The 26,724-nt window shown below is 39.0% G+C and overlaps 1 protein-coding gene across 2 annotated transcripts; it reads right to left on the reverse strand.

The window, feature by feature from the left end:
- Positions 1–298: 298 nt before the first annotated feature.
- Positions 299–24,937, reverse strand: YEATS4 (YEATS domain containing 4). Of its 2 annotated transcripts, XR_009736427.1 has the most exons (8): positions 24,643–24,925; positions 21,069–21,188; positions 18,633–18,699; positions 18,436–18,530; positions 13,955–14,047; positions 13,779–13,866; positions 4,700–5,020; positions 896–952 (listed from the first exon to the last, which is right to left on the reverse strand). XR_009736427.1 is itself a non-coding variant. In XM_061416510.1 (7 exons), exons 1-7 carry the CDS (start codon positions 24,691–24,693, stop codon positions 783–785), a joined length of 684 nt encoding a protein of 227 aa, XP_061272494.1. In that variant the 5' UTR covers positions 24,694–24,937; the 3' UTR covers positions 299–782. The 2 variants fall into 2 exon arrangements, 1 of the variants encoding a protein (XP_061272494.1); XM_061416510.1 differs by lacking the exon at positions 4,700–5,020 and having other exon boundaries at positions 299–952; positions 24,643–24,937.
- Positions 24,938–26,724: the final 1,787 nt, after the last annotated feature.

Here is a 26,724-nt window from a genome sequence, read left to right on the forward strand (position 1 = left end):
AGACAGCCTGAGAGAGAAGGTAGAGAAAGCAGGGGTAGTGTACGAAATTGCTGCATAGATGCATCCTGTGTGTCTTTGGAACATGCACAAGGGATTGAATATTATTCTATGTGAAAACTAATGACACTGCGGTAGTTAGGCAGAACAATACTTCAGATATGATCTTGGCCATCTGAGAGCTTTGGTATGTTACAATGACTGCAAATCAGAGATACATGGTCACAATACTATGGAGATACATTAATCGTAATGAGAGAGTTCCACGGGCTTCAAGACAAAGAAACCCAAGAGGCGGAAATAGCATATGCAGACTACATTTATTCAGTGCTTACTGGACACTGGGCACATCAGATACAAAAGAGCTGGGATGGGGGAGGTAAAAATTTAATATACATGTTAATTTTACGACTAATTCTAACTACTACGGGAAGTACAAAATTTGTATAAGTTATACTTTATAATGAAATTTCAATGCCTGTCAAAAGGATAAGCTATACATACAATGCAATAAAAATGTTTTAAAATTGTGCTTAATATCACAGAACTACTCCAAAATGGGTTGGTAAAATACCTATACACCATTCATTCTTATTATACACATATATTTCACATTAAAGATTGCTGGTAAAGTACAAATACTTTGACCCCATTGCTGAAAAATCTATGGTCGACAACTATATACAAACTTCCTCTTAGAAACACATGGCATCTGTAGTCCATCTCTCCTTTAAAGCCCACCTTATTTTCAGCTTAGCTTACTATCAAGTTGTCTTCAGAACTGTTTATATTTCTTTTGTCTGATCATCTTCTTCCAATTTCCTGATTTCATTTTTTAAACAATTTATGGTTTCACGACTTGCTTTTAATCTCTCTTTAAGCTCTGCAATTTCAAAGCTTGTTTTTTTTTTTGCAGCTTCTAATTTTTCTCTGGTTTTCACTTCAAGTTCTGCAACTAAAGAAAACAGACTGTTACTAATTTATTCCATTTTTCTCATATGTCCAAGATATGTCACAGAGTAATAAACGTGACATTCCGTTAAGGTCAATGTTTCCATGATGAAATGCAAACAACTTAAGATATGTAACTTTAAACACAGGAGGGTGGGTGAGAAAGTTTGAACTCTCAAGAGAGGATCTAAGATGTTTTCTATCACAAAGAATAAAATTCGGGCCACTAGTATTTTAATTCACACTTAAGATTTTAAGACATAATGTCCTTGTTTTTCTCTATTTACATATTAATCTGGAAATTAGGGAGTATATAGTCCAAGAGACTTCCAACTAATAAAATTTCACTAAAAAGAGGATTCTTAAGTTTATGTGTAGGTAAAAGTTACATAAACAAAATCACACTGGTAAACCTGTTTCTTTTTTCAAAACAGAGTAGTAACTATCTAGGCTTGAATTCTAGCTCTACTAATTGTACCACTCTGAATAAGCTATTGTTTTAATCTCCATGCTCATTTCCTCATTTCTAAAATACAGATTATAATTGCAAACACCTGTGATATTATTTGCTTAAAAGATTTAAAATGAATATCATTTGGCACATAAAAACATATTAAGTACTATTATAACAGAGGAACATTAAATATTTAAAACATTCTAGCTGGCTATGTAACAAATAACTAAAGAAAAATATCATTACTGCAAAATAGGCTATATTTATTTAAATATTCCACTTGGATAGTGTAGTACCATGTTTATAGAGAAAAAAATGTCTACTATCACCCAACATTTCCACCTTGTAGACATTTCAGGTAATTGCTGCTGATGACTGTTAAGGCACAGTTGTACTTTTGTTAATGTAAAATGATCACTAGTTGGAAGCAGTATGGATTGAAGGAAAAAAAAGTAAAACCCTTTAAAATCAGAAAGACTTGAGTTCAAATACACCTTTTGTCCCTTACTAGCTGAATGCTGATCTCTCACTTAATTTCTTCTTTCTATATAATATAGTTAAAACTTTGTATTTCACAGAGGATTTAGGATTAAGTAATACATGTAAAAAGCATCCAGCATGTTAAAACACATGTGTTCTTATTTTGCCCACTGCTGGTGACTTTCTTTTTGTGATACATTTTGTAACAGAGCTAAACTTTTACATTGCCAAAACAATCCACATTTTTCTTTGTAATTTTCCATTGCTTTTATTTTTAAAATTATTTTTGAAAATAGGTGGTACATACACCCGATACAAAATTAAAAGGTGGAAAATCGTGTGATAAATTCCTGTAAATAGTAATTGGTAGGTTGAAGAATAACTGTGCTTGTAATTTTGGAAGAATGCCAAGTGACTCTCAGAGGTTCTATTATTAATTTATAATCTCATTAGCATAGTATGTCTGTTTCCCTACTGCATCAACTTTTTGGTCTTAAATAATCTGGAAGGTTAAAAATTATATTTCAGAATAGTTTTAATTTGCACTTCTATTACTTCTGAGATTGATAATCTTTTAATATGGTTAGGGGATATTTCTCCCTTTCTTTCTATGAATTGCCTATTTATCCTTTCCCTTGACTGGCCCCTGCCTTTAAAAAAATTGAGGTATAATTGACATACAACATATGAGTTTCAGGTGTACAACATATGAGTCAATACTTGTATATACTGCATAATGATCAACACAGTAAGTCTGAAGTTAACATCTGTTATCGTATATACAAAAAAGATCTTGACGACCCAGATAATCATGATGGTGTGATGACTCACAAAGAGCCAGACATCCTGGAATATGAAGTCAAGTGGGCCTTAGAAAGCATCACTATGAACAAAGCTAGTGGAGATGATGGAATTCCAGTGGAGCTATTTCAAATCCTGAAAGATGATGCTGTGAAAGTGCTGCATTCAATATGCCAGCAAATTTGGAAAACTCAGCAGTGGCCACAGGACTGGAAAAGGTCAGCTTTCATTCCAATCCCAAAGAAAGGCAATCCCAAAGAATGCTCAAACTACCACACAATTGCACTCATCTCACACACTATCAAAGTAATGCTCAAAATTCTCCAAGCCAGGCTTCAGCAATATGTGAACCGTGAACTTCCTGATGTTCAAGCTGGTTTTAGAAAAGGCAGAGGAACCAGAGATCAAATTGCCAACATCCGCTGGATCATCGAAAAAGCAAGAGTTCCAGTTTTAAAAACATCTATTCTGCTTTTTTCTCCTTTGACTGTGTGGATCACAATACACTGTGGAAAATTCTGAAAGACATGGGAATACCAGACCACCTGACCTGCAGCTTGAGAAACCTATACGCAGGTCAGGAAGCAACAGTTAGAACTGGACATGGAACAACAGACTGGTTCCAAATAGGCAAAGGAGTACATCAAGGCTGTATATTGTCACCCTGCTTATTTAACTTATATGCAGAATACATCATGAGAAGCGCTGGGCTGGATGAAGCACAAGCTGGAATCAAGACTGCTGGGAGAAATATCAATAACCTCAGATATGCAGATGACATCACCCTTATGGCCAAAAGTGAAGATGAGCCTCTTGATGAAAGTGAAAGAGGAGAGTGAAAAAGTTGGCTTAAAGCTCAACATTCAGAAAATGAAGATCATGGCATCTGGTCCCATCACTTCATGGGAAATAGATGGGGAAACAGTGGAAACAGTGTCAGACTTTATTTTCTTGGGCTCCAAAATCACTGCAGATGGTGACCACAGCCATGAAATTAAAAGACGCTCACTCCTTGGAAGAAAAGCTATGATCAACCTAGATAGCATATTGAAAAGCAGAGACATTACTTTGTCAACAAAGGTCCGTCTAGTCAAGGCTATGGTTTTTCCAGTGGTCATGTTTGGATGTGAGAGTTGGACTATAAAGAAAGCTGAGCGTTGAAGAATTGATGCTTTTGAACTGTGGTGTTGGAGAAGACTCTTGAGAGTCCCTTGGACTGCAAGGAGATCCAACCAGTCCATTCTGAAGGAGATCAGCCCTGGGTGTTCGTTGGAAGGCCTGATGCTAAAGCTGAAACTCCAACATTTTGGCCACCTGATGCAAAGAAATGACTCATTTGAAAAGACCCTGATGCTGGGAAAGATTGAGGGCAGAAGGAGAAGGGGAAGACAGAGGATGAGATGGCTGGATGGCATCACTGACTCAGTTGACATGGGTTTGGGTGGACTCTGGGAGTTGGTGATGGACAGGGAGGCCTGGTGTGCTGCAGTTCATGGGGTCTCAGGGAGTCGGACACGACTGAGCAACTGAACTGAACTGAACTGAACCATATATAGTTATGAATTTTTTTCTTGTAAGGACAAATTTTAAAATCTACTCTCAGCAACTCTCAAACATGCAATATAATATTATTAACTATAGTCACTATCCTGTAAATCATATCACCTCTTATTTATAACTAGAAGTTTGCACCTTTTTGGCCACGCCTGCCACAACCCCAACCTCTGGCAACCACTAATCTGTTCTCTGTTATTTTTGAGCTTTTGTTTTTAAGCGTCTACACATAAATAAGATTACACTGTATTTGTTTTTTTCTGATTCATTTCACTTAGCATAATGCCCTTGTGGTCCATCTATGTTGATACAAATGGAAAGATTTCTTTTTAATGGCTGAATATTATTCCATTATGTTTGTGTGTGCATGTGTACATATGTATGTATGTATGTATGTATGTATGTATGTGTGTGTGTATAAAAAACACTTCTTTATCCAGTCGTCTATTGATGGACACTTACGTTGTTTTCCTATCTTGGTTATTGTAAATAATGCTGAAATGAACCAGAGAAGGCAATGTCAACCCACTCCAGTACTCTTGCCTGGAGAATCCCATGGACCTAGAAGCCTGGTGGGCTACAGTCCATGGGGTCGCTAGGAGTCAGACATGACTGAGCAACTTCATTTCACTTTTCACTTTCATTCATTGGAGAAGGAAATGGCAACCCACTCCAGTATTCTTGCCTGGAGAATCCCAAGGATGGTGGAGCCTGGTGGGGTGCCGTCTCTGGGGTCACAGAGAGTCAGACACAACTGCAGTGACTTAGCAGCAGCAGCAGCAGCTGTAATGAAAATGGGGTGTATATTATCTTTTCAAGTTAGTGTTTTTGTTTTCCTTCAGAGCCATATCCAGGAGTGGAATTGATGGATCATATGGTAGTTCTACTTTTATTTTTTTGACGAAACTCCACACTGTTTTCCATAGTGGCTACACCAGTCAACATTGAGTAATGGTTTTCTTTTCTCCACATCCTTGCCAACACTTGTTATTTCTAGTCTTCTTGATATCAGCCATTATGCTGCTGCTGCTAAGTCGTTTCAGTCATGTTCAACTCTGTGCGACCCCACAGACGGCAGCCCACCAGGCTCCCCGGTCCCTGGGATTCTCCAGGCAAGAACACTGGAGTGGGTTGCCATTTCCTTCTCCAATGCATGAAAGTGAAAAGTGAAAGTGAAGTCGCTCAGTGGTGTCTGACTCTTTGCGACCCCATGGACTGCAGCCTACCAGGCTCCTCCGTCCATGGATTTTCCAGGCAAGAGTACTGGAGTGGGGTGCCAGTGTCTTCTCCGATCAGCCATTCTAACAGACATCAAATAATACTTTGTGGTTTTGATTTGTATTTCCCGGATGATAAGTGATACTGAATGTATTTTTGATATCTGTTAGCCATCTGCATGTCTTCTTTGAAAAAATATCTATTTAGCTCTTCTGTCCAGTTTTAATTGAATTGTATGCTTTGTTTGGTCATTGAGCTGTATGAGTTCTGTATATATTTTGGAAATTAACTCTTTATCAGATACATGATTTGCAAATATTTTCTCCCATTCAGTAGGTTTCCTTTTAATTTTGTGGTTGGTTTCTTTTGCTCTGAAGCTTTTTAATTACTGGTTATTGGCCTTTTAAAATGATGTGCAGGAGCTCTTTATATACAAAAGAAACAAGTCATCTGTAATAGAAGTACAATATTTCTTTTCATGGCTTGTCTTTAGACTTGGTTGACAATGCAGAAATTTTTACCCCGTTGCTCCCCTTCTCTCTTCATATCAATTAAAAGACATACACAGAGTGAAAGCAAGCTTTCCTGGTGGCTCAATGGTAAAGGCTCTGTCTGCAATGCAGCAGATGTAAGACAGGTAGGTTCAATCCCTGGACTGGGAAGATCCCTTCAAGAAGGAAATGGCAATCCACTCCAATATTCTTGCCTGTGAAATCCCATGGACTTCTGAGCTTCCCTGGTGGCTCAGACGGCAAAGAATCTGCCTGCAATGAGGGAGATCTGGGTTCTATCCCTGTGTTGGGAAGATCCTCTGGAGGAGGGCATGGCAACTCACTCTAGTATTCCTGTCTAGAGAACCCGAGTGGACAGAAAAACCTGGTGGGCTAGTCCATGGGACTGCAAAGAATCAGACACAACTGAAGTGACTGAGCACATACATGGATTTCCAGAGAAGCCTGGTGGGCTAAAGTCCATGGAACCACAAAGAGTTGGACACGACCGAGCGACTAAACAACAGCAGAGTAAAAGGCACATTGACAGAGGCTGGGACACAGACGTAGGAAATAGACAAGAAAGAAAATGCATTACAGTGTCATGAGGTAATTAGGGAGCTATAAAGCAGACAGGATTCATAACAAGGGGAAAGAGTACGTGTGTGTGTGTGTGTATATATATATATATCAAGGAATGCTTCTTGGCAGAAGTAAAATCTGAACTGAGTTTTAAAGAATAAAATAAGAATTAGATGAAGTGGGATACAGCAGGCTTTGGAAACAGTACAGAAAGATTTGGGAAACAACAAGGACTTTATGACAGTAACAGGTAGTTTTAAATCTAGTCAGGAAGACTTAATTTAACTCATCTGTTAGAGGACAGCATTCATTATAGATATAGATCTTTGTTCTTTGATTTAGTCACCATACTGTATTTTTGACAAATCGTAAAACTGCCAAGGGTACCATATATTGGAGAAATGGGTTAATTAATGAGGAGATCCTAGAAGAAAACATTTAAAAACTTGTTTTAGCCTGTTCTAGTTTTCTGCTTCCTATATATTAAATGTTTACACATACATTTAAGATATACATGTGCATATATGTATGTCCGTGTGTGTATGTATGTATGTATGTACACGTGTGTGTATGTATGTACGTGTGTGTGTGTGTTCAGTCGTGTCCAACTCTTTGAAATTCCATGGGCTATAGCATATATAAATATATATAAAATTTCTATTTTAAATTCCAAATGAAGCCTCAATTTACAGTAAACTAATCCAAAGAAGAATTATTAGTTTTGCAAAGCAAATGTAATGCACCAGTTAGAAGCACAGGCTTTTTACAAAGAGAAACAACTTATTGGTTAACAGCACAGACTCTGTGTGGGTTTAAATCCTGGCTCTGCTGAGTGATATGGGGCAAGATCAAAACTCTCTATGCAAAATGGGGTTAACAGTAGTACCTCTCTCTGAGGGCTATCAAGGGAATTCCTAAGGTCTTCCTTTGTGGCTCAGCTGGTAAAGAATCTGCCTGCAATGGAGGAGACCTGGATTCAATCCCTAGGTTGGGAAGATCCCCTGGAGAAGGGAAAGGCTACCCACTCCATTATTCTGGCCTGGAGAACTGCATGGACTATATAGTCCATGAGGTTGCAGAGTCAGACATGACTGAGCAACTTTCACTTCACTTTAGAAATGTAAAGCACTTATCTAGTACATGTAAGCTCTATTAAGTATCCAATATCAGTTTAGTCATTCCTTGTAGAAGCAACTTCTATTAAAAGCTAGACCATTAGTGCTTAAGTCAATTTCTGCAGGTTTCAGTTCAGTTCAGTTGCTTAGTCGTGTCCAAGTCTTTGCGACCCCATGAGTCGTAGCGCACCAGGCCTCCCTGTCCATCACCAACTCCCAGAGTTCACCCAGACTCACATCCATCGAGTCAGTGATGCCATCCAGCCATCTCATCCTCTGTCGTCCCCTTCTCCTCCTGTCCCCAATCCCTCCCAGCATCAGAGTCTTTTCCAATGAGTCAACTCTTTGCAAATATCTTTATAAACTTTTAATGTGCTTTATAATGAGCAACCTCTATCCTATTACTCTTATCTACAATGCTTTTAGACCCTAAGTTCTGAGGACTGCCTAGGAGACTGGGCTGTACCACTAACTCATATTAATTGGGCAAGTTTCTTACCAATGTGTGCCTCAGTTTCCTTTTCTAAACGGATTACCTAAAAAAGTTATTATAGATATAAATGAGCTTATACATGTACAGATTAGAAAAGTATAAATGGTAAGTACTCAACAAATCTGATATTATTACCAAATATTGAGTATAATGTTCTCAAACTGGTAAAAGTGCATCTATCTTTTTTTACACCTTTGATTAATATTACCAAATTGCTTTCCTAAAAGGCCTATTCACATAAACAATTCATGAGAACACAGTGTTCACCACATCCTTACTAGGTACAACTATGATAGATTTCTTTTGCATATTTGATACAAATATAGCCATCCATTATTACTGGTTTGCATTTTAAAAATTACTAGCAGGGTCAAATATTTTACTTTTTATTTACTAACCATCTTTCTTCTGTCTGTCCACTCCGTTGTCCATTTATAAACTGAAGTTTAAAACTATATTCTATTTTTATTTTAGAGTTTTACAGCTTTTAATCCTTTGTCATATTTTCCAAAAATCTATTTTTTGTTTTTTTGCCCTTTTGAAATGCATAAGTTACATATCTTTTGCAAAAAAATCTTTTTGTCTTTCAATGTAATTTCTTCTAACACTTCAAATTTACAAAGTCTTCCATAGCCAGGATAGACAGTCATTTCTCTAATTTTTTAAACAGGTTAATTGATATAAAAAAAAATTTAGGGACTTCCTTGGTGGTCCAATTGTTAAGACTCTGCACTTCCAATACAAGGGGCACGGGTGTGATCCTTGCTTGGCCATATGCATATGGTATGGAAAAAAAACTCAAAAAACAATTAACTACCATTAATTAAAATGGAATTGATTAAGTGCCATGAAGCAATGATCTAAATTAAGTTTTCTTCTCAAAAGTTATCAACTGTGCCAATACCATTTACAGAATTATCTTTTTATTCCTTATAGACTTGATGCTGTTAAGAAAATAACCTCAAGATAGGTGAAAAGACAGCCTTCAGAATGGGAGAAAATAATAGCAAATGAAGCAACTGACAAACAACTAATCTCAAAAATATACAAGCAACTCCTGCAGCTCAATTCCAGAAAAATAAATGACCCAATCAAAAAATGGGCCAAAGAACTAAATAGACATTTCTCCAAAGAAGACATACAGATGGCTAACAAACACATGAAAAGATGCTCAACATCACTCATTATGAGAGAAATGCAAATCAAAACCACAATGAGGTACTATTTCATGCCAGTCAGAATGGCTGCTATCCAAAAGTCTACAAGCAATAAATGCTGGAGAGGGTGTGAAGAAAAGGGAACCCTCCTACACTGTTGGTGGGAATGCAAACTAGTACAGCCACTATGGAGAAGAGTGTGGAGATTCCTTAAAAAACTGGAAATAGAACTGCCTTATGACCCAGCAATCCCACTACTGGGCATACACACCAAGGAAACCAGAATTGAAAGAGACACATGTACCCCAATGTTCATCACAGCACTGTTTGTAATAGCCAGGACATGGAAGCAACCTAGATGTCCATCAGCAGATGAATGGATAAGAAAGCTGTGGTACATATACACAATGGAGTATTATTCAGCCATTAAAAAGAATACATTTGAATCAGTTCTGATGAGGTGGATGAAACTGGAGCCTATAATACAGAGTGAAGGCAGAAAGAAAAACACCAATACACTATACTAACACATATATATGGAATTTAGAAAGATGGTAACAATAACCCTGTATGCGAGACAGCAAAAGAGACACAGATGTATAGAACAGTCTTTTGGACTCTGTGGAAGAGGGAGAGGGTGGGATGATTTGGGAGAATGGCACTGAAACATGTATAATATCATATATGAAACGAATCGCCAGTCCAGGTTCGATGCAGGATACAGGATGCTTGGGGCTGGTGCACTGGGATGACCCAGAGGGATGGTACGGGGAGGGAGGTGGGAGGGGGTTTCAGGATGGGGAACACGTGTATACCCGTGGTGGATTCATGTTGATGTATGGCAAAACCAATACAATATTGTAATTAGCCTCCAATTAAAATAAATAAATTTGTATTTAAAAAAAAAGAAAATAACCTCAAGATAATACAAAAAGTGCAGTTTACTAATAAAAACTTCCCAAGGTTGGGGCTTCCCTGGTGGCCCAGTGGTTAATTCAGCTGCCGATGCAGGGGACACATGTAGACCCCTAGTATGGGAAGAGTCCACATGCAGTGGGGCAACTAAGCACATGCTCCACAGCTACTGAGGCTGTGCTCTACAGCCTCTGCTCCCCAACAAGAGAAGCCACTGCAATGAGAAGTCCATGCACTGCAATGAAAAGTAACCTCCACTTGCTGGAATTAGAGAAGGACTTCCTGCAGCAACAAAGACCCAGTGCAGCCAAAAATAAATTTGAAACATGGACCAAGGAGTCTAACATGTGCTCGAGTCAGGGGCTCTGCACAAAAGCCAGGCGTGCAGGGAGATGGGGGTTGGAGTGGATCATGCCTGGGGGGTTTCAGGGCACGCCAGTTGGCGAAGCAAGCGTTCAGGGTGAGCGGTGATAATGTCAGCCACCCACCCACCTTGAAAAAATAAACTAAATAAATTAAAAAAAGAAACTTTCCAAGGTTATAAAGCTCCACATATAAGCTTTAATATAGCAAAAGTAGTTTGTGGAAAAGTCTTTTTATAAAACACATTTGTTTTTACCCGTTACACACATATGAATTAATGATATTAGTCTTGTTGAAAACACAGAAATGCAGGCACTTGAATTTTAAAAGAGAATTTTCCTCTATGAATATGAAATGGGAGAAAGATTTATAATGAAGAGAAAATGACCATTAACAAATTAAAACAGCATATTACTGTGCTTTTTACCTTTTCGAAGTGATCATATACATTTCTGTTTTATGTTCACAAAAAAGTAGGCCATATTTTCAGATGTAGAAAATGAAGCATAAATCCTTTTAATGAGTGTGATTTGAAATTTTAAATGACTGCTGCTGCTGCTGCTGCTGCTAAGTCGCTTCAGTCGTGTCCGACTCTACGACCCCATAGACGGCAGCCCAGGCTTCCCCGTCTCTGGGATTCTCCAGGCAAGAACACTGGAGTGGGTTGCCATAACGACTACCAAGTGGCAATTTTAATCAGTATTCAGATCATTTAACTCCCAGTCATGGGTTTCATGAAAACACAAACAAAACACTCCTATAACCATTAATGGTTAAACAGCCATCTCTTTCCCCAGCAGGGCATTTTCATCCCCTCACCCTTTTCTTTTACTGGATCACTTCTTTCAGCCTACACCTACACTTACTGGTCTACTTCCCCCGGAAAACACTGGCCTCTGGACCCCAAATCCTGCTTTTCCTACTGCTTCAAGAGCTACTTTCCCTTTACAGGTCAAACTCTAAGACAGGCTTATCCATAGCACCTGTCTCCAGGGTCTCATCTCATTCTCTCTGGATCCACTTCAACTGATGTTCTGTCCTTACTATTCTCCTTCAACTGCCCCGCTGAGGTCCGTGAAAAGGAATTTCACGTTGCCATCACCTATTTCTTGGCTCTTATCTTACTTGGTGTATAAGAGGTACACAGCTAACGACTATTTCCTGATGAACCTTCTTCACTTGGCTCTAGGGTATTATGTGCACCTAGCTTTACTCCCTCCACACTCATGTTTATCTTTTTTTTTTTTAACTAATTTCCTTAGCCGTTCATCTCCTTAATCTCTAAATTTTGGGAAAGCCTAGGGCTCAGTCTTTGAACCTCTGTTTATCTTCACTTACCCTACTGATGATACCATATGGCCTCACAATTTATAAATCCACCTATATGCCCAGACCCTTCCTTGAATACCAGACTTTGAGTACAATTCCCTTCTCAACATCTCCACTTAAATGTCTTACAGGCATTTCACACCCATCATGTCCAAACTTACTCCTAATCGTTCCCCTCAAAGCTGCCCCTCCCAGACTTCCTATCTCTATGAAAAGCAACAATAATTTTTTGTTTGTTTGTTTCCTTCTTTGGGCTCCAAACCTTAAGAGTCATGCTTTGTATTAACACACCTCCTTCTCTCACATCTTACTAAACCATCAGCAATCCTATTGTATCTATCTTTAAAACAGAACCTCCATTGCTGTCCCATTGGTACTACTCACAACTCTATCACATCTGGACAACTGCAACAACCTCCTAACTACTCTGCTTCTACTCTTTCTGCTTTATAGTCTACACTCAACATAGCAACCAGGGTGATTGACCTTTTGTAAATGTTACTCTTATAATGTCACTCTGCTGCTCAAAACCCACAAAAAAACTTCACATCTCCTTCAGTTTAAAAATCTAAAGTCCTTATAAGTTACCCCTAAGACCCTGTTTGACCTGGTCCTCTATTAACTTACTTCTTTGGCCTCGTCTCCCACTCCGTGTTCCCTCTACTCCAGTCACACTGGCTTTTCTGTTGTTCCTTGGATACGCCAAGCCTGCTCTTACCTCAGGGCTCCTGCCCTTGCTGCCCCTCTACACATAACATCCCTCCCTCATGCAGCTGCATGGCTCATTTCCCCACTCCTTTTGTTATTTGCTCAAATGCCACAATTTCAGGAAGCATTCTCTGACCTGATACTTAAAACTCTAACAATCTCCTTGCACCAGAAGCACTCCCTCACCTGCTGTAGGTTTCTCCATGCCATCCAATCACTACCTAATGTTTTATTGTTCTATTTATTGAATATTTCTCTTCCTTCCACTAGAATGTAAGCTCCATGAGGATAGGGCTTTTGTCTGGTTTAGACACTGCTTTATCTCCTGAACCTAGAACAATGCTTGGCATAGTACAGATGCTCAATATATATTGGAAGCAAATAAATGAAAGATCAAAGGAACACCTGAATAAATGTCAACATGGGGTTGGTAAACAGGTTTCATCTTGAATGACAAATGCAAATGACTGATACAGCTGCATGAAATGCTGTGTAGAGAGAAAGAGACGCTAACCACAGTACTCTAAAGCATAATGTTCTGCAAGGTTCTTCACACCAATCGTTAGCAAAGACTAGTACATACAGAAAATGATTGAGTGATAGGTTAAGCGAGATTAATGACAAGCTACACTTAAATGGAATTAGTGAATAAAAGACAAACAATATTTCAGAGTGTGTGAGCAGCTGTCTTTTACCTTTTTGAAAGTTGGCCTATTCTGAGAACTATTTAAAACATCCTTCTTATTTGTTCTTTAGTAATACATATTTTGTTTCCTCCTAAAAATTTTACCTATACATAATAAAAAAATTTAATAGTCACTTATCATACAATCCTTTCACCATCACTGAATACATTTTTCAGTTCAGTTCAATTGCTCAGTGTGTCCAACTCTTTGTGACCCCATGAATCGCAGCACGCCAGGCCTCCCTGTCCATCACCAACTCCCAGAGTTCACCCAAACTCACGTCCATCGAGTCGGTGATGCCATCTAGCCATCTCATCCTCTGTCGTCCCCTTCTCCTCCTGCCCCCAATCCCTCCCAGCATCAGAGTCTTTTCCAATGAGTCAACTCTTCGCATGAGGTGGCCAAAGTACTGGAGTTTCAGCTTTAGCATCATTCCTTCCAAAGTATTATCACTCAGGATTAATTATAAACTCATGGCACTTACATTCTGTTTCATGCTTATAGGCTCCTAAGGTAAGCTGACGAGATGTTGTCAATAATTGTTGCATCATTGCTGTTGGGTCTTGAAATATCTAACGGGACAGAATGGAAAAAAAAGCCCTGTAACTTCAAAATCTACAAATTGAAAATGCTTTAAAAACTCTCATTATAAAATCTTACCATTTCATCATAAAACTCTGAAACCACTGTTTTTTTCCCCAGCATTGCATTGGTGTCTGACTGAAACAGCTTTAATAAATGATACAGTGTTACCTGTGAAACAAAAACAGATACGACATCCGTGGATGGTTTTTATCATCATCATGTGAGATTATCATTTCTCTAACTGATTTACAGTTACAGAAATAACTACTAAAGTAAAGCAGTAAACCTATCAAATTCAGGATCCTGTCACAACTACAACTTACAGTGGCAGATCATCCAAACTCTGACTGTACTTTTATTTTCCTATTAGGTATTAACATCTATCCATTATCTATTCAATACGTATGCTACAAAGAGGGTAAGTAAAGACTGGCTACAAACCATTCCAGAGAGTGACTATATATAAAAACAATACAAGATACAGCTATGCAAATTAAACTGGGAAATCACTAAGACAAAAAGTCTTTTACTTATACATATGAAATTTGCTTAACTGTGACAGATAAAGTTTACAAATTCACTGTGAGGAAAAAAGATTTGATTTCAAAAGGAACGATCAATACTAAAATACTCAAGTTTTAGAGGACAAGTTAATTTCTCTGGTGTAATATTAATTATAAGATTATAACATAAGTAGCATAATAAACGAAAAGTTAGCCACTGATAATTCACTTCGGCAAGAGCAACCTCTCTTCAAAATACTTGGAAACATATAATAAGACATCAATGGAAAAGCTTTGCAGCACAAGGTATGATTATTTGAACAAAACAAATTCTAGCAGGTAAAACATCAAGGGTTCATGCTGAAGTTGGAGAAGCAACTGAGAGGACTTGAAGAATTTTCCCAAAAAGTCAGCTAAAATCATCATAAAAAGCAGGCATCATATTTAAAGCAGATAATTTGACAATTTCTAGGATGACAGAAAGCAGATGAGACTACAACAATAAATAAACCATAATAGGGAAATCCATAACCTAAAAACTTAGGGAAGAAAACTACATCAGAGGTGAGAGACGGTGGCCCCAGTGGAGCCCAAGAGAGACTGGAAGCTCAAAGATGGCAGGTGTAGAAATCAAGAATGCTTTGGGTGGCTGGGTTGGTTAATCTTCCTTCTCCTTTTACTTATAGACAAGATAGCATATCCTCCTGTGGATCCTAGAATTCTTCACCCAATCAATCAAGTATGAAGCAAAAATAAAGATATTTTTAGAGAGCATTTACTCTGAAAATTTATTTCTTAAGCATCCTTTCTGAAGAAATTCCTCCAGCAAAATGAAAAAAAGAAAGAAATATGAAGATAAAGGATCATGTGTCATCCTCAGGAGCTGCGAGGCACTATCTAAAATTGAAAAATCCAAACTTAGGGATTTAAATACATCAGATACAAGGGAGTTAATTCCTAGAGGAACTGAAAACAGTAACTGTCATTTTCCTGAAGAAGGGGTCAGAAATGGGGTAACTTCCATGTTATGGGGTTAAATTATATCCCCCCAAAGATAGTGAAGAATCTATACTTATCCTCAGTACCTGTGAATGTGACCATATTTGCAAACAGAGTCTTCACAGATGTAATCAAGTTAAGATGAAGTCACGGGGCGGGGCGCGCCCCCTAGCCCAATATGACTGATATCCTCATAAAAAGAGAAGAGACACAGAGATGGGGAGGGAGAGACGGCCATGTGACAATGGAGGCAGAGACTGGAGTTATGCTGCCATAGCCAAGGAACACCTGGCGCTACCACAAATTAGAGGAGGCAAGAAAAGATCCTCCCCTAGAGGCTTTGGAGAGAGCATGGCCAACACTTTCAAACTGGACTTCTAGTCTCCAGAACCAAGAGAATAAACTGTTGTTTTCACCCATTCAGTTTGTGATACTGTTATGGCAGCCATAGAAACCCAATACAGGAAGCTTGCACATTTTATTTTTTAATCTTTTTAAAAACTATATATTACGTGTTTTATAATTTGAGCAGTATTGAAAACTACATCATAAAACTGTCCTTTCCCAAACTTATTCAGATTTTGCAAGGCATTCATGCAGATACCACGGAGAAGGCGATGGCACCCCACTCCAGTACTCTTGCCTGGAAAATCCCATGGACGGAGGAGCCTGGTAGGCTGCAGTCCATGGTGTTGTGAAGAGTCGGATATGACTGAGAGACTTCACTTTTCACTTTCATGCATTGGAGAAGGAAATGGCAACCCACTCCAGTGTTCTTGCCTGGAGAATCCCAGGGATGGGGGAACCTGGTGGGATGCTGTCTATGGGGTCACACAGAGTCTGGCATGACTGAAGCAACTTAGCAGCATGCAGATACAGACAATGAAAAATTTCAAGACATATGTCTCTAATTTACACTGATGCTTGAAGATTCTTAGAGCAATGAAAATGCCTATACCTGCTAGCAATATTTCTAGGAATAAAACTCTAATATTAGTATTTTATTTTTACAAACAATCATTCCTTTTACATAGTGGCTTGACCTGTAATAGCTTACCGGATAATGGAAGCAAATCACAAGTTACCCATGTCTTTCTTTTATAATTTAAGTAAATCTTCATATGACTTATTTTCTATAAGAGTCAACTGAAAAACTATAATAGTTTCATTACACTGAAAGAACACGAGAATAGTTTGGAGTGGATAAAATTCAGGTTCATGTAGATCTACATGAAAACCTATCAATACATCAATCACTGCAGAAGTGCAAAAGAATGTATTACCTTCCCTTCCCAAGAGTAGACTTTGAGAACTGTCTCATAATGAGGTTACATGATATAATGATTTCTTTCAGAGATGTATTTTCCAAGGAGGGGCAGGGAGGTGAGATGGGGGAGACAGATGAGGCGGCAGACAGTTTAAAGCAGCACATTCTCAAAATAAAATGAATTCAAAGCAACCTTACAAAGTTAACAAGAACCTTAGCTCTAATAACATTAACAATTTCTCCCTCTCCCCTATCTCAGTATCTGCCATATTCTGTGCTCTATATTCCCAAATAGACTATTTTGATCAAGGATAGGTAGTGTCTGATCTTTGTATCCTGCCCTCTGAGAAGTATCTTGCAAATATATTTAATAATTTTTTGCCAAACAGAGTATCTGTGAGAGTATCTCAGAAAGACAAGACTGGTAGGGGATACCAAAACATTACCACATGGAAGATATTTAAGTAACCATTTAGATGGCTCTTCAGGAGGAAAATAAAAACAAACTAATCTATGAATAGTTATCAGGAAAAAGTTCAAGGAAGCTTAATATAAAGTAGAACTTTCTGAAAACCAGAACTTCTCCAAATCTGAACAGGATGTTTCACTTCATGATGGAAGCTAGTCTTCTTTTCTTACTATGCTGGAGGGGCTAAAGGAAACTTCTATGGAGTGGTCTACGTCAACTGGTCCTAAATCTTACTGTGCATCAAAATTACCTGGGGGTGCTGGCCTCTCTCCAAACCTATGGATCACCATCCAGAGAATGGGGACTAGGTGTCTGAACTTCTAAAAAATACCTCAGGCATTTCTGGCATAGTTAGTTAGGAACTAATTCTATCACTGGCCCAGGTGCTATTCAACTCCTTTAAAAGCACAGTTTTACAAATGTAATCAGATAATTAAAGTGTAAATGTTTGGTGCTGAAGGAATGAACTCAATCTGTCAGGAAGAAAATTGATGATGATGAATGTTAAAACCCTGAAAGTGGAGTTAAACACTGACCATACAAATGTGCAGTGAAATAGCCTGAGTTGTAACTCTTTGTGTTTAACAATACAACAGGCTTAGTGGTTTTAGTCAAAAGAGTAAAGGAAAGAGTATGACATCTGAATGCAAATATACAGGTTCAAAAACTAGCTCTACCACAATTAACTGTATTTTTGAGCATAAGACTTTATCTCTGAGCCTTAGTATCCTCATCTCTAAAAAAAAGGATCTCACCAACCTCACCAAGTTGCTGAGGGCTCAAAGTGAAAACTTTTGGGACTTTTTACATTAGCTAGCAACAATCGGAAGAGAGCAAATGATGAAAAAGTCAGTAGTTATAATAAGGAATCATGAATAAGATAAAGCTGCTAGTACTGATGACAGTATGAAAAGTAAAAAGGCATTCTAGGGTTTTTAACTAAAAAAACGGGACACTCCCATTTCAGACACTGTATGGACTCAACTTGTTTATTACTAATAACCAAAAAATACTAATGAATTTTAGACATTTTTTTGCTGTAGTAATCATATAATTTCCATGATTTCTTTCAAATAACTGTTTGTATTGTATTCCTTCTTTTTATACTTAGAAAATAAAAGATTTTTGAAAGGCACTTCATTTAAAAAAGGAAAACATTAATGCATGGCAAGATATAGCAAGACATAAACTTATATAAACTATACCTGAATAAAAAAATGTCAACATACAGCTTGTATATGTTGTCTAATGTACTATTACATTTTCACAATTACTAAAAAAAATCCATTTTATATCTACAAAGAGTAACATTACTCACAGGTCTTTCATTAGGATCAATGAAAAATATTTTGATGATTATTTCAAATTCACCCCATCCTGTTTCAGTAATCTCATATGGAGGCTTAGTAACAACTAAAAGAAAGAAAAAAGAAAACAATTAGGAATTTTAAATTGCTGATACAGTTTCCTAGTTCTTTTATATTTTGTATGTTATGAATCACAGAACTACTGTACCTCTTAAAGGATTGCCATAGCTTTCGTGTAATTTAAATTGGATTTTCTTCACATATGCTGACATATCCTAAAACACAGAGAATTAATTAGTTCTGCCATCTACATATAAAAATTAGGAGGGAAATATATTGAACATATGTACTAATTTTATAGACAAGAAATGCCTAAGAAATATGAATTACAACCTGGAGGTTTGTTTTTTATTTTAAACAAAGGAAGCTTGTGCCAGATTCTTTCATAATTCATCATATATATAAATATATATGTCTCTATTCACTTGTGTTGCAAATCTTATGTTTATGTACCTCTGAGTATTGTTTGATATATCTCTGCTGACAACATCCAAAATCGATTGTGATTTTTCCATAAAAACAAATACATTTTTTCCATGTGGTAGTAGAATGTATCATTACTTCATTTTATTGCTTAATAATATTTCACTGTATGAATACACCACATTTTATTTATTAACTTATCAGTTTGGAGACATTTGGGCAATTATGAATAATGTCACTGAATATTTACACACAAGTTTTTGTGTGGACTTTCAAAGTTTTTTGTCTTTTAATTTTGTTTAATACATGATAGTATAAATGCTGAAGAAGAAACATTATCAAGCTTAATTGGTTTCACCATTTTAATTCAGTCTTTTGGTGAAATATACCAAGAAAAGATAAATAGAAATCAAAGGTCAACTAGAATCTTCTTTGCCCTTGAAATTAAGATAACTTTGGGTGGCATCACTACTTGCTGTGCTGTATTTTGCTCAATTTCAGCTCCAGCGGCCTACATTCAACTAGTCACCTTTAAATTGTAGCTGCACTGAGTTCTATGTGGGCATCCCTGGTGGCGCTAGTGGTAAAGAACCTGCCTGCCAGTGCAGGAGATAAGAGATGTGGGTTCGATCCTTATGCGGAAGATCCCCTGGAGAAGGACATGGCGACCCACTCTGGTATTCTTGCCTGAAGAATCCCACAGACAGAGGAGCCTGGACAGCTACAGTCCATAGGGCTGCAAAGAGTCGGACACGACAGAATCAAGTTAGCATGCACGCACTGAGCTGAGTCACTATAAACTGTCCTACATGGCAGTTTAATGTGTGGCATATTGTGTTTTATTTACTTCTAAATTGGTCATCTCTTAATTTATTAAACATGACTGAACACAGTGTGGGGTTACATGGGAAGACTACCCTTAAAACTGACTCTATAAAGTTATTTTGAATAGTTACTAGATTACTTCACAAAATGTGCCCTCTCCTTGATAAAGTATAAGTCCAAAATTCTTCTCGATTACATGTGGTAAAAATATTTGAAGCAGGATATCTGTATCATTATCAAGCTATGAATCTATCCTGTGGTTTTTGGCACCATTTTCAACTTTTCAGAAATTAACATCTCTTCATGATGCCTCTAAATGCTTTTTCAGATGTTTCCAGATGGTAACAAATGATTAGAATGATAACATAAATTCTCACTTGCCTTATTGCTTCCACTATATTGGATCAGTAACAGCTGACATACAGAATGAAGGGTTTTAAACAGAGGAATATTTATTCATTCAGTACCTACTGAATACCTACTATGTAGTGACTACATTCCAGGCATTAGAGATTCAGCCACAAAACCAAACTACCAGCAGCCAGATTATGTAGCAGTTTTGTCTTTCACCTTCTCTGATTATCAAATTATAACTTAAATTTGTCATTCCTGAAACATGTGATTATACACTAGGCTACCTTAAGAGGTGGTGATTAGAAGACATACTATGTATACTATGTTTACAGGACAGTTCTTGCTACCATTGTTGTTATTTAATCGCTAAGTTGTGTCCAGCTCTTTTGCGACCCTACAGACCACAGCCTGCCAGGCTCCTCTATCCATGGGCTTTCCTAGGCAAGAATACTGGAGTGGGTTGCCAATTCCTTCCCACGGAATCTTCCTGACCCAGGGACTGAACCCACCTCCTCTGCATTAGCAGGTGAATTCTTAACCACTGAGCCAGCAGGGAAGCTCATAACTTAATTTTAATTAGAAAACAGTTTTGGAAAACTGAGTTCTACTAACAAGTATACAAAGATGACAGCTCTTACTTTATTCTTTCAACTTTTGGGGTAACATTCTACAATGGGCAATTGTTTTTACCTTTTTTTTAAAAAAAACTTTTTATTCTCTACTGCAGTAAAGCTGACTAGCAATACTATGACAGTTTCAGGTGAACAGTGAAAGGACTCAGCCATACATATACATGTACCCATTCTCCTCAAACTCCCCTCCCAATAACATTCAGCAGAGTTCCATGCACTACACAGTAGGACGCTGGTTATCCTACAATGGGACAATTTTATTATCAGTTACTATAAAATGATACTACAATTTATCTTCAAGCAAAACAAACCATAGCTTCAAAAAGGTTTTAGGAAAAATAAATATTTACCTCATTTCTATATGGTTTTACATATACTGTCCACTGATGGGTGTGCCCATCTTCTTCTCTTTTCTTTCCAAAATATCGAGCAACATTACCATAAACTATTGGTTTAACGATAGTAACACCCTAAAAGAAAAACAATTTCAACATAAATTAACGTATCATTACCCAAATAAACAGAAGGAAAGCTTTGAAAGCCTGATTAAAGAAATGGCAGGCAGCCTAACAACCTAGGTTTGCATATACCATGGATTTCCCTTAAAAATCAATTCCAGACAATTAGCCTCATCTGGTCCCATCACTTCATGGGAAATAGATGGGGAAATAGTGGAAACAGTGTCAGACTTTATTTTTCTGGGCTCCAAAATCACTGCAGATGGTGACTGCAGGCATGAAATTAAAAGACACTTACTCCTTGGAAGGAAAGTTATGACCAACCTAGATAGCACATTACTTTGCCAACAAAGGTTCGTCTAGTCAAGGCTATGGTTTTTCCTGTGGTCATGTATGGACGTGAGAGTTGGACTGTGAAGAAAGCTGAGAACCGAAGAATTGATGCTTTTGAACTGTGGTGTTGGAGAAGACTCTTCAGAGTCTCTTGGACTGCAAAGAGATCCAACCAGTCCATTCTGAAGGAGATCAGCCCTGGGATTTCTTTGGAAGGAATGATGCTGAAGCTGAAACTCCAGTACTTTGGCCACCTCATGCGAAGAGTTGACTCATTGGAAAAGACTTTGATGCTGGGAGGGATTGGGGGCAGAAGGAGAAGGGGACAACAGAGGATGGATGGCTGGATGGCATCACGGACTCAATGGACTTGAGTCTGAGTGAACTCCGGGAGTTGGTGATGGACAGGGAGGCCTGGTGTGCTGTAATTCATGGGGTCTCAAAGAGTCAGACAGGACTGAGTGACTGAACTGAACTGAACTAAACATCACAGTAATTACAATGTTCCCACTTTGAAAACATCTATTTAATTCATATTACTTTGAGACTTTCTATTTTTGCTTTTTTTTTTAATAAAGAAACAGAAAAGTTTCTTTATTTACAAACTTTAAAGAACAACCAGCAATTAATAGTCACTAACTTTGATTGTCATCACCTGATGGTAATGTCCTTATTAATCAGCTTACAGCAGGGTTTTCCAAAGCACAGTACAAAAATTAAAGGCAGTTTGGAAGAGAATTTTTTGGTAGAATAAGGGAAGCATTTTCTTTTTATTATTTGTGCTTAATCTATATTAGAAAAACCAAAACTACAACTAGCAATTCAAATCACAATTTCAAGAACAATAATGCTTAGGAAGGGACTTTAAAAATTAGATTTAAACAAACAAGTTAAATATTACATTTGAATTCAGATAATGGCAGAGGCACTTGGAGGACTCAAGCTTGATAAACACTTGACTGATGGCATGTTTGCTACATTTGTGCACAGTTCTGTGATACATGTACATGTTTCTGCGCACATCTTAGAACTATAAAGGCAGATTCTGATGAAAAGGAGAGAGAAAAAAATTTCAGGAGAAAATGCTGAATGTTGCACATGAATTTGAGACTAACTGTTGAATAGTAGGAATGTACCTGAAGGTCAAGACCAAGATATATCATATGTAAAAAGTGTTGGGCCAATGTAATCAAGAAGTAATAAGAAGAGGAAGAGCGCTGAACAAATAGAAAACCTTTTTCTTTCGTTTGTTTTTTTCAAACTTGTTATTCTGTATTGTATAGCCGATTAACAATGTTGTGATAGTTTCAGGTGAACAGCAAAGGGACTCAGCCATACATACACATATATCCATTCTCCCCCAAACTCCCCTCCTATCCAGGCTGCAAAAGTGGCACCTGCTATACAGTAGGTTGGTCATAAAGAGAAAAACTTCATTGTGACTAGGTAGTCCTCAAATAAAGTCAATACCCATAGCCTAAAATTAATTCAGAAGGCAAGGAGTTTGTATGGGAATTAAAAAAAACTCACAGCAAGTGCACTTTTGGGGCACACAAAGATAGGGCCTCACCTTTAAGGACTGAACGAATAAACACAAAGGAGCACTGACAAGGTGAGTAGGTAACAGATTCCACAGCGCCAGTGCTGACAGGAACTTGTAGAGTTCTTAAAATATTTAAAGGGCTTTCATTTGCCAGTGGACTTTCTACTAGGATGAAATTTATCTAAATTGGAAAAAGGTGCTTACAAGATCAGGTAATAATCAGCAAGGAGAAGAAACAAGTCCCTAATTTTAAGTTTTAAATGACTAACTCACATCCATTTTTGGTGGAAAAGCATTTGAGGACTACAAGTCTAATCTCCTCACTTCATTTTGGACTTAAAAAGACTTTTAGAACCTAACATGATTACAAATTGAGAAAGCTCTGTAAGTTCTCTGAAAGCTAATTTTATAATCCTCTTTTCTGTTTTCTCTTTTTTCCCTTATTTTTTATTATTATTTTTCAATCTTTTTATAATCCTCCTTTCTGTAGTACTTTCTTATCATTCCAAAATCTGGCCCCAAAGCAGAGAGAAAATATGTTTATGAAACTCCTGCTACTATAAATTTTACCTGGCCATCTCTTTCCCCTTCCATTTAATTTCAGTAGCTTTTGAAACTTTCAAAGAGCTCTCACATTATAAGAAACATTAAAGCACTGTGTATGACAACTGCATATACAGCATAAATTTATATGAACAATATGATATGGAGAAGGATTCTTAAAACCTAGAGCAACTAGACTGGTGCAAAAATTGGGTGGTTTCTTTTTGAAAAAATTTTTCTTTCTGTGGTAAATAAAAATCTGAAGGGGGTAAAAACCAATGTTATATCAGGAACCAGCCAGTCATGACATAAAAAGTTAATGTGCCAGGTAACACATTAAAGTGGGAGGGAAATTTGTCACGGTGTCAAACATCATGTTAAGCTCGATTATAACTTTAATTACCAACTAAGAAACTAACGTACTTAATGTTGCCTATGTGCCAGGCATCTTCTTTGCTTGATTAATTAGTATCCTGGCCGTAGCCTTGAAGCTTTATGAACACTACTAACTTGGGGAAGTCTTCGGAACTTTTCTATCCGCCAGCTCTATCGTTACCACACTTGTAAATACTGGGAGTAACATTGCTTTTTAAGGCTGCAATAGGGGCTGAGAGAATCCGATAAAGCATTCACCCACGTGCTTCCTTAGCACGGAATCGGCTGTTGTTATCCCACAATAGGTGGGTGCCCCCCGACCCCGATTTACAGGTGATCTGGGTTGGCAGCGGATGAACACCAAGCCAGGATCTGCCAGCCCTCCAAGTGGCTTCTTCCTTGGCGACGACGTCCATCTCTCCCCCAGGCACCAAGGATTATGTCAGTTTATTTTGGCTGGGATGGAAGGAAGGGGGTTACACCTGAAGTTGGGGCCCAATGAAACCACGATTTTCCCTTTGGGGCTCTGAGTCGCCGTCCTCCTAAAAACCCCGGTTTCAGCCTGAGGCAAGAAGGAGCGAGAGGGAACAAGCTGACTCTCCCCAGGCCGCGCTAGAAAGAGCCGGGACGAGAAAGATATTCCGTGAGGGGAGGCACCGGCCGCGCACTGACCTTCACTCTCCCGCCGGAGTCAGGCCCAAATTCGGCCATTCTCTTGAACATATTGTCTTACGGTAGAAGCCGCCGCCGCCAGGGAAAGAGACCGGGGCCGGCGGGCTCGCCGCTCCCTCAGAGACCCCACTCCTCCCGCGCGGGCCCAGGAGGAGGGTTTCTAGTCGAAGGAGGACGAGTCAGCGGGACTCCGGTCGCCTAGGAAGCGCCAACTCCTCGCCGCTGACGGCGTCCCGGAAGCCCATTCAGCTCCGCTCTCGGTGAGGTCGGATCTGGAGTGGGCGGCAGCGGCGACGTTGTGCGCAGGCGCGACGAGCTTTCTTACACTGCGCACGCGCAGGGCCGTTGCGGTGGGGTGTCGCTGGACCAATCCCTGTTGCCAGTGTCAGAGGAAGCCGGGAATTTCCAGTCAACATGTCGCCGGCCCAGACCACTTGGCTTCGCAATGACAGAAAAACTGGCTGTTGGAGGTGATATATTGCCATCGCCAAAGCATTACAGTTCTGAAATTATGTTCATGAAATCTCGTCTACTCACCACTTTTCTTTGCGTTCAACTAGCCGTCTCAGGGGAGAAGGCAATGGCACCCACTCCAATGGTACTCTTGCTTGGAAAATCCCATGGACGGAGGAGCCTGGTAGGCTGCAGTCCATGGGGTCGCTAAGAGTCGGACACAACTGAGCGACTTCACTTTCACTTTTCACTTTCATGCATTGGAGAAGGAAATGGCAACCCACTCCAGTGTTCTTGCCTGGAGAATCCAGGGACCGGGGAGCCTGGTGGGCTGCCGTCTATGGGGTCGCACAGAGTCGGACACGACTGAAGAAGTCGTGTCATATCTCATAGCTTCTGAGACCTCAGTTTCCAGACCAGGGATTGAATCCAGGCAATGGCACTGAAAGTACCGACCTAACAGGTAGGCCACCAGGGAACTTCCTAGGATTCGTTTTTAAATTTAATTAAATTTCTTTATTGGCTGCGCTGGGTCTTGGAGCTGCGCAGGGGCTTTCTCTGGTTGCAGCAAGCGGGGACTACACTCTAGTTGTGCTCAGGCTTCTCATTTCGGTGGCTTCTCTTGTTGGAGAGCATGGGCTCTAGGGCCTGTGGGCTTCAGTGGTTACAGCTGCGGCGTTCAGTAGTTGTGGTGCCTGCTGCCTAGAATTCCTAACATTAAGCTAAAAAAGTAGAAAACAGCTGCATGTGAAGAGGGAAAAATGGGGAGTTACAAAAAAATCTTGTAGAAGTATTGACTGTAAACATTGAGAATTTATAACCTCGTAAAAATTTTAAATGATTTAAAATTAATTTGTATAATAAACATGTATTTAAATGAAAAATATTTTATCTATGAATGATAATTAGTAACTCATGACTATGCTGCTGCTGCTGCTAAGTCGCTTCAGTCGTGTCCAACTCTGTGTGACCCCATAGACGGCAGCCCACCAGGCTCCCCCGTCCCTGGGATTCTCCAGGCAAGAACACTGGAGTGGGTACTCATGACTATAACTTTTCATAATTCCCTTTGTGCCTGCTAAGTCGCTTCAGTCATGTCTGACTCTGTGCGACACTATGGACTGTAGCCTGCCAGGCTTCTCTATCCATGAGGTTCTCTGGGTAAGAATACTGGAGTGGGTTGCCATGTTCTCCTCCAGGGGATCTTCCCAATCCAGGGATTGACCCCGCATCTCTTACATCTCCTGCACTGGCAGACAGTTTCTTAAGCAGTAGCGCCACCTGGGATGCCCCTTGCTGCTGCTCCTGCTAAGTCGCTTCAGTTGTGTCTGACTCTGTGCAACCCCATAGATGGCAGCCCAACAGGCTCCGCCGTCCCCTGGGATTCTCCAGGCAAGAACACTGGAGTGGTTGCCATTTCCTTCTCCGATGCATGAAAGTGAAAAGTGAAAGTGAAGTCGCTCAGTCGTGTCTGACTCTTCGCGACCCCATGGACTGCAGCCTACCAGGCTCCTCCGTCCATGGATTTTCCAGGCAAGAGTACTGGAGTGGGGTGCCAGTGCCCTCTCCGGGATGCCCCTTAACAACTTAAAAAAAATTTTTTTTTAAAGTAAGTCTGCTAAATACAAA

Source organism: Bos javanicus, chromosome 5 (assembly GCF_032452875.1).
Source record: "Bos javanicus breed banteng chromosome 5, ARS-OSU_banteng_1.0, whole genome shotgun sequence".
Taxonomy (NCBI): domain Eukaryota; kingdom Metazoa; phylum Chordata; class Mammalia; order Artiodactyla; family Bovidae; genus Bos; species Bos javanicus.

What these genes read in the sequence shown, in the direction of transcription:
- YEATS4 (XM_061416510.1), bottom strand. Translation starts at nt 24,693, where the DNA reads ATGTTCAAGAGAATGGCCGAATTTGGGCCTGACTCCGGCGGGAGAGTG. An exon ending in ACTCCGGCGGGAGAGTGAAG is followed by an intron (nt 21,189 to 24,642) that starts GTCAGTGCGCGG and finishes TTTTTCTTTTAG; the next exon opens with GGTGTTACTATCGTTAAACC. An exon ending in CAGAGTTTTATGATGAAATG is followed by an intron (nt 13,867 to 13,954) that starts GTAAGATTTTAT and finishes CTGTCCCGTTAG; the next exon opens with ATATTTCAAGACCCAACAGC.